This window comes from Camelus bactrianus, chromosome 12 (assembly GCF_048773025.1).
Source record: "Camelus bactrianus isolate YW-2024 breed Bactrian camel chromosome 12, ASM4877302v1, whole genome shotgun sequence".
NCBI lineage: Eukaryota > Metazoa > Chordata > Mammalia > Artiodactyla > Camelidae > Camelus > Camelus bactrianus.
The window spans coordinates 38,090,570-38,109,057 of NC_133550.1; the positions used below are offsets into that span (position 1 = coordinate 38,090,570).

The following is an 18,488-nucleotide window of genomic DNA, read 5'->3' on the forward strand; positions in this document are numbered from 1 at the left end:
GGAAAAAACAAGATAGTAGTAGAGGAATGACATCCCAGTTTTTAGTGGGCATTGACCAATGTCTCTGAGCCAGGGGGAAGGCAGTAAGGGGAAGAAAAATGGTATTTTTTCAGAATAGAAAGTTTTCTCTGTTTCAAGAGGCAAAGCATGGGCAAGGGTCAGTGTGATTCTCAGTTCCGCCCCATAGATCTCTATGTTCTGACAGTAGGTTCATCGACATCTTTTCTCAGCATGACACATATTTGTATTTTTCTGTATATCAAGTGTATTTAGTTGTGAGATGCTGCATCCGGGACCACTAATCCTAAATGTTACTTTTAATTGAAAATGTATTATAGAATTTAATAATTTTTATCCTAGATGATTTTTTTTAGCCACTAGAAAACGAACACAAAAAGATGGTAGTATATTTGAATACAGCTGGGCCCAAAGTAGACATCGAGCAAATGCTTTTTGCATTAAATCTAAATATGGTCCCGTATCTCCAGTACCATCATTTCGGAGCCTCTATTCCTACAAAACAATGTAAGGGAAATCTCAATAAACTGGACCAGCTGCATCACTCAGTTCTCTTACTGTTCTACAGACGTCATACAATTGCTCTCTGGTTCTGGCAAGATGATCTATATTCCAACCTCCACACATGACTAGTCTATCCTGTCACCACGCTTCTCTGATCGACAATTGTTCTGCTGAGAAAGAAGGAGCTCCCTCTCATTTCTGGTACACATCTGCCCCACAGGTACTCCTTCCAGAAAAAAAATGTTCCTAATAAACTCATACGCCCACCTTGCCTGTGTTCAGCTTTAGCTTAAAATTCATTAATTTGCCTCCATTAATATGTTTCCCTTTAAAAGACACATTTATATAATTTCAAAGCGTATGCCTGTTTGGAATGACAAAGACTGGAAGCTTATGGAAGGCAAGCCACACTGCTTGTGTGTTCTGTGATTTTTCCCTCTCTCTGGACAGAAATATCTGGGACACTGCTTGGTACATACATAGTAACAATGAATATTATTTACCACCTTGTGTACAGATCAATGCTAGTAGTGAAGGTAAGATCACTGAGGAGGTTTTTCTCCTGGATGCTAATTTATGCTAATATAAGGGGAAAAAATCAAACAACTTTTATTTGTTGTTGTTTCCCTTCAGCAATTCATTATAATATGAACCTCACTGCCATCTGGGTATTTGCAGCAATCAGCTGGGGATTCAATACTTCCTTCCAACCCAAATACTGAAGTAAGGGAAATCATAATATGAATTAGTGATCAGTCTGCTGGGAGAATATTGGAGGGCAAAATTGTTATTCTTAAGGCAAAATACAAAATGAGCCGTAGTTTAAAATTTGGTCACTTCAAATCACCATCCTGGTAAAACAGTAAAGGAGTGCTAATGGTACAAAATGGAAAAAGAAAATTGGAAGATGCTATAAAAACCAATGAAGTAGAAAAAGAAAGCATACATTTTTGTATGAAGCAAAGCTGAAATGGAGACTACCCACCCAACTGGATCAAGTAGGCACCTGACTAGGGGATAATGCTCCCCACTGAGTGTGCCCATGGGGTGACATTATTAACTGATCACTGCAGCACCTTTTCCTGTCTTTCCACACAGAGGCTCAGAATTCTTCTCAGGTGCCTACCAGTCACAGACTGAACTTGTCATACATGATAGTCTGGATTATCATTCCACAAACGTACACACCCCCTCCTTTCCTCTACAGGCAGAGTTTATTTCCCTATCTCACTGATACTGGACTTGGCCACATGACTTGCCATGACCAATGGTATGTAATGTGAAGAGAGGCCTTGAGTGTGCTTCTGTAGTTTGGCTTGGCTCTTGCACTCTGGTGTATACCGTAAGGAGAGCACGTCCCAGGTAGCCACTGCCTCTGCAGTCTGGACCTCACAACAAATGTACACAGAGTACACCTGAACCCAACATGTAACCTGAAGCAGAACACATGAGACAAGTCAAAAGAATGAATTCTTATTGTTCTAAGCCACTGAGTTTCAGGGTCGTTTAGTATACAGTGTAATTATGGCAGTAACTGATTAATACAGCATTTTAGATGAAACTTACTTGTTATCCCAGCCCTAAAAACTGGCAAAGCATAAGAAAATGTCTAGGATAAAGCTTTTATCCCAGACAGATCTTTCAGAAGTAATAAGGGACCAGTATGAAAAAGAAATAGCCATGTTGGAAATGTGAGTCATGGTCTTAAACTTTTCAGATTTCTGTCTTATCTATAAGTAAATCTAATTCTTTCAGTCTACAGATTAGGGTAGTGAGGTTGAAATTAAATGGTTTGACAGGATAAGGGTGTAAGCTGAAATCTCTTCATTATCAATATTGCATTCTTTTTGTAGCAAAACAATAATGTGTGCTTCTAAGAGGACTGCCTTCCTGGCATTCTGAACCAGGGAGAATTGAGCTGCCAAGAAGTGTCAAGAGAAAGAAGCAGTGACCAGTCCCTACTGCCAGACTGCCCTGCTCTGTCCCCAGAGAGCCTATCTACGGGGACTCTAAGGAAGACCATCCGCCTAGTTTGAAGTCCAGGCCATGGTTCGCAAATCTGATGAGACAAAATTCCACCAGGCATAAAGGCAATAAAAATTTAAAAAAACAAAACACCTTGGTATAAAAATCCATCTAGTAGTTTAACTTCGGGGCAAGCCATTTTTAGGTTGGAGAACAGTCTGGGCCACCTGTTCTTCAGGGCAGAGGGAAAGAGCCAAGGAAGGGGATGAGTTCAGACACTAACTCTTCAGTCAGTAAGGCTGACTCGACACTTCAGCAGAGTAAGCTACTGTGTGTAGATGTGATTTCAGAGGTTTTAGGAAGACCACCCCCACCCTCATCAGATTAAAATTAACACTCTTCATCCCCTTTGGCTCAAAGTTCACCCAGTGCCAAACAAAATTAGGTACTGTTGTTACTAAAATATCCTTCTGAAAGTATGACTCTAGTACCTGACTTCTTAGAACCTATCCAAGCAATTAGCACACAAGAAGCACTCAATAAATAATTTTCAAATTAAAGAATGAATGGGCAACACAAAAATATTCAATATTTATGATCTGACTTAGAGGTTTATATTACAGTTTATTAACCAACAAAGGATACATGAATAAGAAAAAAACATAGTAGTAATGTCAAGTTAAAATTCTGCTAACCTCTCATTCATTCATTCAACAAATATTAATATCAAATGCCTGATATGTGCAAGCAATGTGTGATTTTCTATAGACCAAGCAGCAAATCAAATGAAGTCCCTGCCCTAAGGAATCTGATGGTAGTTTAATGAGAGAAAGTGCTCAAACATGCATACACACACACACACACACACACACATACATATACACACATTCATACACATACACAAATATAAAAGAATTAAGAAAAAGAACAGGGAGCTATATGAGAGTTTAAGAGTGAGTACGCATTTTAGAGGATCAGAGAATTTCCCTCAAATAAATAATCCCCAAAGGTCACATTTAAAAATGTGTGAACTGGAAAATAAACAGACATCAGGAAATACCATATTTTCACAGAGCCCTGCATCTGAAACACAGCAGCAGATGGAGTAACATGTATGTATGTACAGTGAGCTTAGGTCTGTTTCAGCAGCTACACCCTAAGACCCCTATCCATTCCCAGAGGTTCCCCAAACCACTGTCCTTTTTATGTTAAAATCCAACAAATCACTACAATTAAACCTTTGACACTTGATTACACGTTACATACATACCAAGCAAATAATCTGTGTATGAAGACAAAAGATCCACGGTGGCAAATTCTGGGATATGTGGTAATGTCCCTTGGCTAACTTTATCAGTTCTAGCATTCTTCTTTCCGATGAGTAGGTTAATTGCCAGCACAGCCTCGCTGACCTAAAATTAACGCATAATTACAATTCATAAATGCAAGCTTCTAATTCATAGATCATCTATTGGGTAAATAATGTGAAAAATGGAATTCATAAAACAATATTCAGTACACACTGGGAAAAAAATAAAGACAACCTGAAAAACAATATGCAATTCCCAATGTGTACTATGTACCACAGTCAAACAAATCATGACTGTTGACAATTTAATTAACAAATAAGTCACTTTAAACAGGCTACTCACCTGCTTATAACAGATATGTGCCAAAATGTCAAATACGTGCACATGTGTATCTGCCAGTATTTTCATTAAAGAAAAGTTGAAACAAACAAAACCAAGTCTGGCTAATAGAAATGAAAAACCACTACACATATAAAGAGCACTTCTAATCTTCCTGAAAAAATATCATTGGCACAAATCCCAAAGAACGTGCAATTTTCCTTTCTCTTGTATAGATACATTGTGTTGCCTTAACAGCTGGAGGCAGAGAATACAGATGTGACAGTAAAAAGAAGAATTAAATAAAGATCACACCAACCTGTGTAGCAGCTCTTATTGCAATCCAGGCCAATAAACTATACATTTCAAATTTATTTTCCATTGGTTCTTTAATAGAACTCTGCCTTCTGGGAAAATTCTAAAAAATAACGGCAAATGTTTTATGATAAAGGTAGATAAAGATATCATAAAATTTCATGATAGATTTTCTCATCTTCTGAAGATGAGATTTTAGTCGAACACTATGTAGCCATTAAGTATAATAATGTATATGCATCTGTTGACACGAAAAGACATTCAAACTATATCAGGGAAAGAAAAGTGTAGGTTATAAAATAGCATGCAAAGTGTGACCCCGGTTTTAAAAAGATAAGTACACACATATATTTCCTGTTTACACAAGCAGAGAAAATGAACAGTGGTAGTTATCCCAGGTTTTAAGGGTAATTAAATTATTTTTTATCATTTTTTGTAATTTTCTATATGAGCTTGCATTATTTGAATAACAATAAAGACAAATGGCATTTTAAGTAAAGGTTATTTACCATTTTAAAAGAGGATCTATAAACTGACTATATTGTATGTAAAGACATCAGAAACAAGAATATTAAAGGTTTTTAATAGATATTTGCTATCAGCTTTCTAACTACAAAGTTAATAGCCAAAAAGTTCATATGTTCATCAACTGTTGAATGGATAAAGAAAATGTGGCATAACCATATAAGGGAATACTATTCAGCAGTAAAAAGGAACAAACTACTGTTACATGTTACAACATGGGTGAGCCTCAAGAACATAATGCTAAGTAAAAGATATAGGAACAAAAGACTACCTACTATATGAATCCATTTATATGAAATATCTAGAAAAGGCAAATTTGTAGAGACAGAAAACAGATTAGCGGTTGCCTGGGATTAGGGGTGGAAATGGGAATGACAGCAAATGGGCCCTAGGGATCTTTCAGGGGATAATGGAAATGTCCTAAAAATGGATGGTGATGATAACCGCACAACTCTGTAAAGTTACTAAACATCTGTGAACTGTACTCTTCAAATAGGTTAATTTCATGAATGTAATTTATACCTCAATAAGTCTAGTTTTTAAACATGTGCTTGATAATCTCTCTCTACAGACCATTTTTCTCTTACCTAATTACTTGGAAAACTTCTACTCATCCTCCAAAATTCATCTCATCTGTGAAGCTTTCTCTAGCACTCCCCCAAAGCAGAAGTAGCTCCTACTTTGATCTACTCCCCTGCCTTGACATGGCTTGATACAGTCCTTAGCACACCATGATACAATTATTTCTCTCCCTTGCTCCTCTGTGCTCCTTAGGGAGAGCGAGTAACAGGCTTGGCTACGTTAAGCACTCAGTAAATGCTTGGTTGATGAGTGAATAAATGAATGAATTTCAAGAAATAATCAATTCAACTAATAAATAATTATTGAATTCCTCCTATGTACAAAGTACTTTACAAAGAATGTAGAAGTTTAGTCAAAGTTACATGATAGAGGACAGTCCCCCTACCCCCTTTTTTTGAGTACTTACTATGTGCCAAATCCTTTATCTTGTTTAATTCTCCAAGCTACTCAAAGGGGTAAGTATCATTACAGATGAGGAAACTACGGTTAGAAAGGGGCCAATCACATTGCTAGTATGTCAAGAAGCTAGGATTCCAACCCAAACCAGTGCTACAGTCACTCTGCTATGAACTCTCCATAAAAGTGAAACAATAGTGCTTTTCTTGTAAGGGCTTATAAAAGCACTGCCTTTATTAGGATGTATCTAAAGTGCTGCATTTCAATGGTCTGAATACATCCAGATGAATTTTTGCTTGTTTTGGCTGTTTTCTGTGTTCCTAATAATTATATGACTTGCTAAAATATTTATACTATGTCAAGACATACAGAAAATAATGATCATATTGTATGGAATTATACTATTCCTTTTCATTTAAATCTTATTTGTTCAAGCTCTTAATTACAAAACCTCCCTAGAGAAGGCCCAAAACATGATATATTATTATCCTAGCATCTTATTAATTTGCATTGCTATTTGCTATGGAAACAAAGATTTTTGTTTCCTCCTACTGGAAATAAAGATGTTTATCATACCATAAAAGTAAGTTTCCTGTGTAATCATTTTGATGAAAAAAAAAAACAAAACAAACAAACAAAAAAAACAGCTGCTATCCATTTCTGTCCACTTAGGGCAACAACCATATGAGTTCAACTGACTATCTGCCTAACAGTTTTGTCACATTTATGCTGCCTCAAAAATTAGAAATTTGACACTAAAATTTTCTGAAAAGATTTTCTGGTAGGTCAAAGGATTATTTAATTAGGATAAAATATTGAAAGTCTACTGAATTTAAAGAATAAGACAAAAATTGTAAGTTAAAAATAAATATTTTTATTAAAAAATAAAAAAAAAACAACAAAGTTTTTACTAAAAGTTAAAACTAAAATTTACTGGGTTCATCTACCTCCAACCCACCCATCTTCCTTCCCAGTGGCCTTCCCTCTGTCTAGATCCTTGGTACTCCAGCGTGGCCCACAGACTGGCAGTGTCAGCATGACCTAGCAGCTCCTTAGAAACACCCAGCCTCAGACCTCGTCCCCTACTCACTGAATCAGAATCTGCACTTTCACAGGATCCCTGGAAGCAGTGCTAGAGAGAGTGCATGGCTCTGCCACTCTCTGCCAGGCTTCCTCCCCATCCATCAAATCCCACCTTGAACCATCACCTCATCCCACCACAGTCGTTCACAATTCCACCAACCCACTGAAAAGTGAGTGCCATGAGTGCAAGCACTGAGTTTGTCCTGGAGCCTGCTGGCTTTATCACATTTTAGAAGGCTGCCCAGGTCACAGTACATGTTTGTAGGCCACATCAGTGATGAAAACGTTACTTGTCCATCTGCTTAATCGGAATGTCATTTCCTGCAATCTCCTGATCTATACTAATGACTTAGGCTATTTACATACACCTACATTTCATGGATAACATTTTAATAGGCAAAAATGTCCACATGCAATCTATTTCCAGAGCCTTACATAAAAAATATCCGAAGAGGTGTCTAAATATGAGTGTGAACATAAGGTAATGAATTAATTCCCCCAAGTCACAAAGAAAAATCAGTCTCATTATTTCCATAGCACAGGGTTAGCAAAACAGCAAGCTCAAAGGCAATTACCTTTAAATTTCTGATAAAATCGTTTATTACCTTAAGTGTTAATGGTGATCCTGAAAGTTTGCTCCTTGACTTACTTATGTGTAAAAATAACAGGGCTATTTCCAGGTAGGAGTCTCTTATCAACCTAAAATGATATAGCATTGTTCTTGTTAGTCTTATGCCTCATCGGCATTTTGCATCACGTGCCAACAATTTCTGAATGAAAGGTAAAAACAGGCAAAACCAGCACCTGTTCCAAACTTACCCTCTTTTCATGGCACTTTTGGCTTAGACACTGGCATCTTTCTCCCCACTGAAACTGAAAGCTCTTGAAGAGAGCTGAGTGTTCTACCTTGTCCTGTGCTGGCAACTCTCCACGCCATGACTGTGGTGAAGCCCAGCATCAAGACCATTCTGGAATATTCCAGCACACAAGGCGCTCAAGACATGAGTCAGGCCTGGATGAACCTGCCTTGAAAACCAGGCCTCTGCTTCTACCCTCCTACACTAACTCAATTCGAAAGAGACCCAGAGAGTTACACTGAAAGCTATGATTGGTATGGGTTCGGTTTGTGTATTCAGTCTCAAATCTGTCAGTTGGGGCCATTGAGATCAGTGCAGTTGTAATAATGGCGGCTTATTCTCCATCTTAAGGTGATTTTTATAACAGAATTAAGTCATCCAGCTTTGGTACTGCAACCAGAGTGAATATCCACACGAATCCCTTCTAGATACAATTTCACCTCCAATGGAGACCCTGTAATTCTGGGACTGACAGGAGATTGATATGAGTACAGACTGGAAGCAATTTACAGTCCAGTGTGTCACCATGTAAACAGCCATCATTAACCATCACAGTCACTGAGGCCTTGGGTCAGAGCCAAGAGCAACAGACCCCAGGGAATTAGCCCTGCCATGGGAAGAGGATCTCTCCATCACTCCATTCTTGAATGTTCAATGTACTTACCAGAACTGGGGGCTCAACCTAAAATATACATTGTTACAATAATGGAAAGATCTTTTTCTTTTTACCCTGAGTTTTGATCATGTCTCAAGCTTAGTTGTATAGCTTCGAATAAACTCTCAAGTTGCAAAGTTGGAGATTTCTTGTCCATCAATATTTGAATTTCTATTTTTCCTGAAAGTAGAAAAAGATGTGCAAAGATGGGTTTTTTCCCTTTTCCTATCATTCATAATTTCAGAACAAATATTGTATGCTGGAAATTCAGAAAACTGGATGTGCTATCCTTTTTTGTCCACCGTCTCTTGCTGGAAGGTAAGCCAGCAGGGAAAGAGCTGTTGTTCCCCTCCCCAGGAGTATCAAGGCTCCGTCTGCCTCTTTTCACTTTCCAGACACAATTGTTCTTATAATCTTACTTTCCTCTCCTTTTCTTTCCTTTGTGCTTCCCCTTCCACCTGCAGTGCATCCCCTTTTTCTACATCCATGTTATTCTTTCCTCTGTCTACTATTTCAGATATCATGGGAAACATCTTTGCTAAAAACAAATCCTAAAAGGAGCCAGCAAACACTTGAAAACCAGCATGGATGATGCAAAGGCTCTAGTTCTCACCCAGCTCCCACCCCTCCTGGAGAGATGCAACCTTCAGTTGCAGGTGCTGATATGGCACTTCTGTAGCAGGAAGGGGAAATCTTACAAACACTATAAAAATGAATCAGTTTCCACGCAGCATGTGGACACGGCACAGAGCCACCCGATGTTAAGTGCACGTCTGGCCATTTAGTAGCTGCTGACTTACGGAAAGGTACTTACTCAGAATGCACCTCATCTGTCACCCAGGGTTGGTCATGCCTACCTTGTAGTGCTATTGTAAGACTTGGCCATATGTGATGTAAAACACCAACTATGGTGCCTAGTATCCAGTAGGTGCTCAATAAATGATAGCAGTCATCATCATAATTTTTCTTGTGGCTAAAATGGCCACAATAAAATGATATGAATGTACTATGCAAATAGGTGTTATATATAAGTAATAAATATAGGTATGCTATAGCTATTTATTTTAAAGGGGTATGTATCTTTTATAGAAATTAGCTAAAATGCTTAGCAAAGTAATGAAATTGCGCTTTAACAAACTGTCTTCCAAGCATTCTTTAAGTAATATTACTATAGCTAAATGGCTGACGCTGAGATTTTTGAGTCAAACATGAAACTGTGTAACCAAAGTCAATTGTAATTATAAAAGAAATTAAAATGGAGTAGATTTTTCTTTCTAAATATACACTTAAAATAAGCAGTGTTCTCTTCATCCAAAACTGAGTTTGGCAGAGATAACAAGATGTTAGTCACCACCAAGCCCTTTATAAAATCAGTATTTTTAAAATCAGGGACCAGATTTTTAAGAATACTATGGATAATAGGAAAAAAATATTCCACTAACTTTGTCATAGCTCTGACCCCAAATACATCGTTACCTTTCTGAAAAAAGATTTCAGCTTCCACCTCATGTTCTTCTGTTCCTGATGTCTTAGAGAGCTTCAAAGCTATTTCAAAAAGATGAAGGGCAGGTAACCACTTTGAGGGATCCTTCTTTTTACTGGTATAATAAACTTGTTTGGCCACTGTATGTCCTAAAAGAAAGACAGCTGGATGAGGAGGGAGCAGTAAGATACACAGTGTTCATAACAAGCCTCCAAGTTGCCAGACTTCTCTCATGGTACGTACAAGTATGCACTCTGGGGTCTTTGGTTTTCAGCATCAAAGAAATGTTTTAAAGAAACTCAATACCCAAATATCTCAATGAATCATAAACGACAGTCCTTTGAAACTTTGTCTTTGATAAATTTCAACATTGTCTCATTTTTAAAATGGAGGGATAATCTCTCAAGTCTCTTTCAGTTCTAAAATTTCATAATGCTCTATAAAACAACTTGTATGTTCCTAAGATGAGGCTGTTAGTATGGAAACATCTGGAAGTTTCATGTTGTTCCCAATAAAATTTGCATATATTAATAGGCAGTCATTTTATTTCCATTCTGCTCTACAGTGATAGCTTGCATCGCATATTTTGTCATCCCGTCTAGTTGGCAAACCCATTACGGACAGAAGCCACATGCTGCACCTCTCGTGTGATCCCATCACTACTTAACATAACGAATGATTGTTGTTTTGTTGAAGAGGCATTAGACTTAATCTCTGTTCTTAAGACAGACAGGAAGACATTTATTCAACAAATATTTCCTGAGTGCTTAGGCACTGGATTAAAAAAATGAGAAAAGTGAAAAATAAGAGCTACAGTTTATTATTTCCTACACGCCAGGTACCATCCCAAATACTTAAGCACTATCTCATGTAATCCTCCCAACTCTGAGTAGATACCATTACGATACTCATTCTACCGAGGAAAAAGTAGTGGCACCGTGAGGTTTAAGTAACTTGCCCAAAGTCACATGACTAGTAAGTAGCAGAGCTGTGATCTGAATCTGGGCAGTCTGGCTCCAGGGCCCTAAACCACAACCTAAACCCTAAACCACAACCCTGCAGTAACCCAGTAAGAGAGAGATCCTGGAGCTTAGCGTTTAATGGGGAATGAGAATGGCCAGACAGGTAATCAAGATACTGTGTGGTTAACTGTGTGGCCTCGAAAGCACAGGGCTCTGTGGTAGCAGGTTACAAGAGCCCTGGCCCAGACTCAGGAAAGGTCAGGGAGGCCTGCCCAGGGAACGTGGCTGTCAAAGCCAGCAGCCAATGATCCCTTTTCTTTGGTAATTTCAAAGAAGAAAAATGTGGGGATAAAGAGCAGAAGACAACTGGAGGAAAGACTGCATTGATAGGATAGCTTAACACACACAACAGAGGAGTGTAAACAGAAAGGCAGTGTCGGATCACAGAATGACACAGCTGCTGGGGTCCAGCTGATGTGCTGGGTGCAGGCCAGTCATTGGTGCTACCATGTCATCTGAGGCTTTGAACAAGTCCCTCCATGCCTCCAGGCCTTAAGGCAGCAGAACTAGAAAATATCTGAGGTCCCTTAATCCAAGATGCCATGCCCTACAGAGAGTTTTCAAGAAACCTAGGACTTTTTGTTAAACGTTCAGTTTAGGAATGTGCTGTATGAGTGGGAGGATGGTGGGGAAAGTATATTTCTCCCTCTCTCTCTGTATCTCTTATCCAGGGAGAAGTTACAGAGCCCTTACTGTGAACTGCTGAGGAAATGGAGATGAAGAAACCCAAGCCTTGATTCCGGGGGCTCCTGGGAGAGTATGGAGACCAGGCACGGAAGAGTGAGAATAGCTGACATCCGCAAAGCTCTCAGAACAAACTAGATGCCCTGCTTAACATGTTACACATTCCACCCCCTTCACCCTACAAGCCAGTGTAGATTAGTACTTTTCTGATTCACCTTTCATGGAAAAGGAAACTGAACCACAGAGAAGTTAAATGACTTTCTTGAGCGAACTGCACTGGAATACTTTCTCCAGAGTGCATGTTCTTAAACCTCAACAATTACCAACTGCAATTAAGAAGGCAGGCGAGAAGGATATGCTAATACCATTTGCCCAATACCACCTCACTTTCCAGTGCATCTCTCATTTTTATACATCTTGCTTATTGTTTCAAGTTATACTGCAGCTGTTTATTCATAGAAGACGAAAGCATCCAGTATCTTCATGTCACTGAGGCACTAATGCACATGTACAATGTGTACTGCATATATAGACTGTATGCAATGTAGTAATATACAATATAGTACTAACAGGTGATAATAATAGTACTTAAATTGTCTTCTAGATATTTGGTAAAATTAGAAAAAGAATTGTTACAGAAATTATTGACTTTTGTCTCTCTCTTTCTCCCTGAGAAATAGGCCCTTTGAAGGCAGAAATGAAGTCTGCCTCCTTATTATGTTCCCACTCCTCAGCATCACTCTTGCAGCTTTCTTCGCTCCTATTATACAATTAGTAATCTCCTTTTTCATCTAATAAGGAAGCTCAAGATTCAGTCATTAAGGGGAAAAATACTCTTAAATAACCATGATGCTTATTTTTTTGTTTTATAAAAATAGTCTCAACATGTCTTCTTTCTGTTAGAGGCTTTCACAAAGAAAAGAAAAAAATCTTCAAGTGGCTCTATTCTTGTGATGCAATCTATACTATTGCTATAAAGGAAAACTGTCGAGAAAGCATCAAATCAGATGATTTTATGCTTCACAATATTGAAGTGCTCCTTTTTGCAATAAACATCAACTCTGTGAAAAAGAAGTTGTGAAACTGACATTGTTTTGACAGGAAAGCTGCTTTTAGTTTTGTTCTTTAAGTCAGTATTTAATATAATGTAACAGAAAGCAAGCTGTTCTGCTTCAAGTGAGCCTAAAAAACAGCAGCAGCATTGCCACTGAGCGGTGACACATCTTCAAGATTAGTACGGCAGGGAAGCAGAGAACACATTTGATTTAACACAATCTGTACAATTTAACACAGTCTGTACTTTAAGCTTTTGTAGATATCACATACACTAGAGACTGGATGGAAGGGCGCAGGGCACAGCCGTTCAAAGAATGCCACAGCAATTAACATCAAAATGGTGAAAGATTCAACCCCCGGTAGCCTTGAAGCTCAGGATGATGAGAGATTTAACTTCTAGTCGGTCTTGAGCTTCATTATATGCCCACTGTAATATTAACATGGTGAATAACACGCCCACAGGCACCATGGCAGTCCCAAGGCTAGCCACAAAAGGTCAAAGAGTAGGAAATGGCCAACTTCCTGGGAATCCCAGCCCCTTCCCCTTAGACTGGTCCTTCCACTTATTAGCATATGAGGCCACCAAGCCCATAAAAACTAGAAACATGGCACCTCACGGCCGCCCCTCTCTCTCTCTCTTCCCCTCTTCGGAGACAGCCCGCACTCTGTCTACGGAGTGTATACCTACTTTTAATCTGAGCACCCAACCCCCACACCTCGTGGCTTTTCTCTTGCCTTTCAATGCATCTCTCTGAAAAAATCTACCTTTACTCAACTGTGGCTCACTCTTGAATTCTTTCCTGCGCGAAGCCAAGGACCCATGCTTGGCAGGGCACGTCCCAGGGGCTCAACCAAAGCCTGGGACACAGCCCTTCTCATGCCCCACATCTGTTTTCCTGCATCACACTGATAATGTAACAAATTGGGGACTAAAAATGCAGAAAAAGAGCTCTTGTGGGATCTATGAGCTGGAATTCTAGAGGTCAGCCAGGCCAGCGTAATTTCGTAAATGTGGAAACTCATCAATAGAGAGGTGAAGTGATTCACCTATGGTGATAAAATTCGTATTTGATGATGATGATGTAATGATAATGATCAATAACAGTCATGAGGGGGAGGAGCAGAAAGGGAACAAAGGAAAGGTTCTGGACAGGTGATGTTCTGAGAACACTTCTGCTGCGTTCCCGTCCCTACTCTAGTCCAATCATTAGCCTCTCTTCTGAGCTGAGCAGCTGCTGGTACAGGGGGCAAACGGGTCCCAGCGGGTAAGGGGTAATATTTTAAAATGTAGGTGTTATTATTATTCAGGTATGATGAGGTCAACGGGTCGGGGGATGACTGCCACTGAAAAGATAGTATGTGATTCACAGTTCCCAAGGGGAGAGGGCACCCCACATCCTGTACGGCCACATGAGGAAGCACCAGGGTCAGTCAGGAAGTAGGAGGAGGAAGGAAAAAACGTGGGCAAGAGGCTTTATTGTATTTTTTTGTGGGAAGGAGTGGGTTGTTGGGGTAAGCAGACTAAGGTTTAGGATTGGCTAGTTTGGATAATTTCAGTGGGCTCTGCTAGCAGTCTGATAGCTGTCCCTGGGGTGATTACGGCAGGGGAATAGTGGCCCAGAGGGTAAGAGACCAATAAAGGACAATAAAAGAACTCAATAAAGGTTCATGGTGTGGGTTCTCAAATAGTTGGTTTGCATATGAAAGGCACATTCACAGGAGAGTGGTTTGCTAGTCTCTAGGAATTGGGTAACTCTGAGAAGGGCAGTTCCTCCTCAGTAAGTAAGGCCCCAGATGTCAAAGCATCAAAAATACATACAGTAGTCAGGGCGAGTATACCTCAGTGGTAGAGCATGTGCTTAGCATGCACAAGGTCCTGGGTTCAATCACCAGTAACTTCATTAAATAAATAAATAAACTAACTAAACTAAACTAACTTAATTACCTCCCCACCAAAAAGTAATAAAATTTTTTTAAATACATACAATAAAAAGGTATGATTAATATAGATTAGAACAGAAAGAGCTGTTACAAGATTTTCTGCCCTCTGAGCTGGACAAGAGCCTAGCAGCTAGAGGCAGGCAGCCTTGGGTCAAAGATCAGAGACAGTACCCTAGAGAGAGCTTGAAACATCTGTGAGCTCCTGAGAAAGGCAGCAACTCTCTCTAGCTCGCTCCTCCTTGGTTCCCAAGGAGGTGTATGCCTCCAGCTTACTGGTCTACCTGCTCCAGTCAGGTCAACCTCTTGGCTGGCTCCAGTCTATCCTCCAATCTATTCTTCACCCAGCAGCCAGGGTAGTCTTTCGAAACAGAAGCTGCCCTCTTCACCTCTTCCCGTTAGGCTGCCTCCAATCCACTTGGCTCTGGCTATACTGGTCTCCTTGCAGATTCAGAACATGTCAAGCTTGTCCTGACCTCAGAGCCTACAACTCACTGCTCCCTCTGCCCCTGCTATGCATAACTCCACTATGCATATGCATATGCATAACATTTAAGGTCTAGGATTAAATACCATCTCCCCAGAGAGGACTTTCTCAATTATTCTCCTTAAACAGGTACTTCTTCCTTTGTTATTCTTTATCAGAAGATCTTTTACTACACTAATCACAATTTATAATTACATACATATACATAATTCATCATCATCTATAAGCTTTCTATATCCTTGATGATTTCCTGTCTCGTTATCAAATACACATTTTATTTTATACAATATTTATTGCATTAATTTTAAAAAAATATGTATTAAATTTTATAAATATTATTTATTTTATATAATATTTATAATATAATAAATGATGTAATATGCATTCCTATATATGATTTGTTTACTTGTTTATTTCTGTTTCTCAAGATAAGAGCAGAAACTACATCTGCTTTAATCTCCAGTAGCTTCCCAGGACCTCACAGAGAGGCTGGCACATGATATGTGATCAAAAACTATTTGTTAAATAAATGGAATCTGGGTATTCATAAAAATTGCCCCATGTAAATGCACTTAAATGATAGTCTGCCTGAAAATTACTTAAACTTTTTCACCAGTAACTTGAACGTAATACATGTTTGAGTGTTCTTACCAATTCTCATTTTTGTTTTGGCCAATAACATGACATGAGGAAGATAGATATTTTTCAAAGGCAGTAAGGGACTTGCATAGTCAGTATTTGATGAAGGAAATTCAATTGTTTCTCCAAAAGTTAGCATCTGTAAAAGAAACACTGTGATGAGTAATTAGCTAATGTGGGAGGCAATACAGAAAAGACAGAAAAGTAAGTTTCCAAGTCTTGTGGACACAAAGGCACTCTCACCTGTTCAATAAGAATGTTGTGAGACTGAGTCAACAAATACAATTTTTCTGTTTTCAGAGAGGGAGTTTCCTTGAATTTCTCAGCTTTTGTTAAATCATCCAGCAAAAGCATGCTTCTCACCAGAGTTAAATGAGATCGAGGAGAAATAAACTCACGTTCTTCAAGCAAATGTATTATATCCTAGTAAAATAAAATTATTCTGGTTGATAGTTCCATTTGCAATTCACTGAAACAAGAGCTAGCCATATTGATTGTTATGCATTCAGTACCTAATGCAATTTAAATTCTCTCCTTTTGTTCTAAACGGAATCCTTTGGTAAATACCAACGTGAATGAGGTTTCCTTCCTACCTGAAGGTTTTTTATGATGTCTGCCTTTAAATGCTTTTCTTGCAGGCCAATGATTACAGCTTGCATCAAGAATTCAGCCTGTAGTTCTCTGTCACCTACACTTTTTGCCTCCACACACACTTCATTGATGAGGCTCACATAATCTGTTATATCATTTTCTAAAATAAACAAACGCAGTTACTTAAAATGCACTGAGAAAGTAAGAAATTATATATGTGTAATACACTCAATGTTCATCACAGGAATATTGTATAACATAGAAGAACAGGAAGATATAAAGACAGAAAACAAACACACTCTACATGAAATATTGAAAGTAAATGTGTTCTATTTTTTGGGGGGGGCTCCTTTAGGGTATTCACATGCTGCAAAAGCAGTAATGATATGACATGAAATAATTTAATTTGGGAGATGGGTGAATAGATAGGTTTACATATAGATAATTATTAATCACTTTAAGTATTAACATTTACATATTCCAGGCTGTGATCTAAGAACTTTATAAATTTAACCCACTTAACTCTGGAAATAATTCTATGAAGTAGGTACCATTATCTCCATTTTACAAAGGAGGAAACTAAGACATAGTAGGATTAAGAGACTGGCCAAGATCACAGAGCAAAGAAGTGGTGGATGGAGCATTAGAACTCAAGGAGGGTAGCTTTAGAATCTGCTCTGGACCCTGGTACTATGTGGCCTTCCTAGATGACCAGAAGACTTGTGCATTAAAATTTGAAATCTTCTGGCCTGCTTTGCATACATCAGCAACATATATGCCATTTTCAGTGATACAAGGGACTGTTGAAAATGATTATTCTCATTTAATAACCTGAATTTTTTTATTCCGGAAACAGATTAAGCTAGAAAGTTATAAAATATTACCGTAATAATAAAACATATCTCAATAAAACCTCCACTACCTAAATAAAAGCAAATTTTATGACAATGTTAAGCAGATAGGCTATTTGTACCTTTCATGATTCCAATGCCACGGATCTGTGCAACAAACGCCGTCACTAACGCTAAGCGGCACCTCAGCCACAGGTGAATGTTGAAATATTCTCGAGAATTTAGGGAAACAGGATCTAAAAACTCAGTATCATCTTTATTTTCATTGGCCTAAACAGTAGTAAAATGATGGTTATCTTTCCATTTAAAAATGTCCAAGTTCTACATCAATGCTAAGTGTAACAAAAGAGAAGCACTGATATCATTTAATAGCATTAAATTTTTAATTTTAGAAATTATTCTCGAACATTTTATAGAACATAAAAAAATACACAAAAAAACAAACAAGCAAATAAAATCACCCATAATCCCACAATCTTCTATTAACGTTTTGGTAAAACTGCTCTCTAGCGTTTCTTTTCCTCTATACACCCACTGTTGAATAGTTTTGCTGCCTGAATTTTTCATTGCAAATTATATTATTAGCAGCTTCCATATCCTCAAAAATTGTATAAACATCATTTTAAAGGCTGCAAAATAATAAATAATACTGGCTAATATTTATTGAGCGTTTATTATATGCCAGGCACTGTGCTACATGCTTTATACACATTAGCTCACTCAATCCTCCTGACAAGCCCAAAAGGGGTTACTATTGTTTCTGTTTTACAGATGGCAGATGGGAGACCTAGGAAGGTTAACTATTTGCTTAAACTCCATCATAGTTTGGCAGAGGTTGGGATTCAAGCTTGTGTCTCTCTGAATTTAGAGCCCACAGTTACATTGCTGTTCACATTCCAAACATACCATAACTGATTTACCATCCTCATTATTACACTTTACTAAGGGGTAGCCAAAGTTCAGAGCTACTGGGAGGAAGGTGGCAAGGGAACTGTTCCCAGGGGGCAATCACTCTTAGATACTTAGGAATTGAGAACAATCCCCATTTGTTCTAGGAATTTCCTGCTACCCACCTCTGACAGCTGATCGTGTTAACTAATCATCAACACTTGCTGTCAAGGAGTGGCTACCTGGACTTGGAGGGGGGCTGGAATGTGACAGACACGAGAAGTGCAGAAAAGTGAACAGAGGCCCCGAGGCAGGATGGTG

General features: G+C 38.6%; 1 protein-coding gene across 2 annotated transcripts in view; it reads right to left on the bottom strand.

Annotated features, from left to right (window-relative positions):
- Window positions 1-18,488, bottom strand: part of CFAP54 (cilia and flagella associated protein 54) — a 272,419-nt gene that overhangs the window by 76,898 nt on the left and 177,033 nt on the right. Inside the window, exons 53-61 of one of the 2 annotated variants that reach the window (XM_045522505.2) lie at window positions 17,402-17,549; window positions 16,431-16,588; window positions 16,081-16,260; window positions 15,850-15,976; window positions 10,005-10,160; window positions 8,603-8,708; window positions 7,622-7,715; window positions 4,435-4,533; window positions 3,758-3,899 (exon numbers count right to left, since the gene is read on the bottom strand). In XM_045522505.2, coding sequence (XP_045378461.2) covers window positions 3,758-3,899; window positions 4,435-4,533; window positions 7,622-7,715; window positions 8,603-8,708; window positions 10,005-10,160; window positions 15,850-15,976; window positions 16,081-16,260; window positions 16,431-16,588; window positions 17,402-17,549 — 1,210 coding nt within the window. Of the gene's footprint in view, window positions 1-3,757; window positions 3,900-4,434; window positions 4,534-7,621; window positions 7,716-8,602; window positions 8,709-10,004; window positions 10,161-15,849; window positions 15,977-16,080; window positions 16,261-16,430; window positions 16,589-17,401; window positions 17,550-18,488 lie in introns of those variants that run through there. The other variant, XM_074375255.1, reaches the window with a different exon arrangement.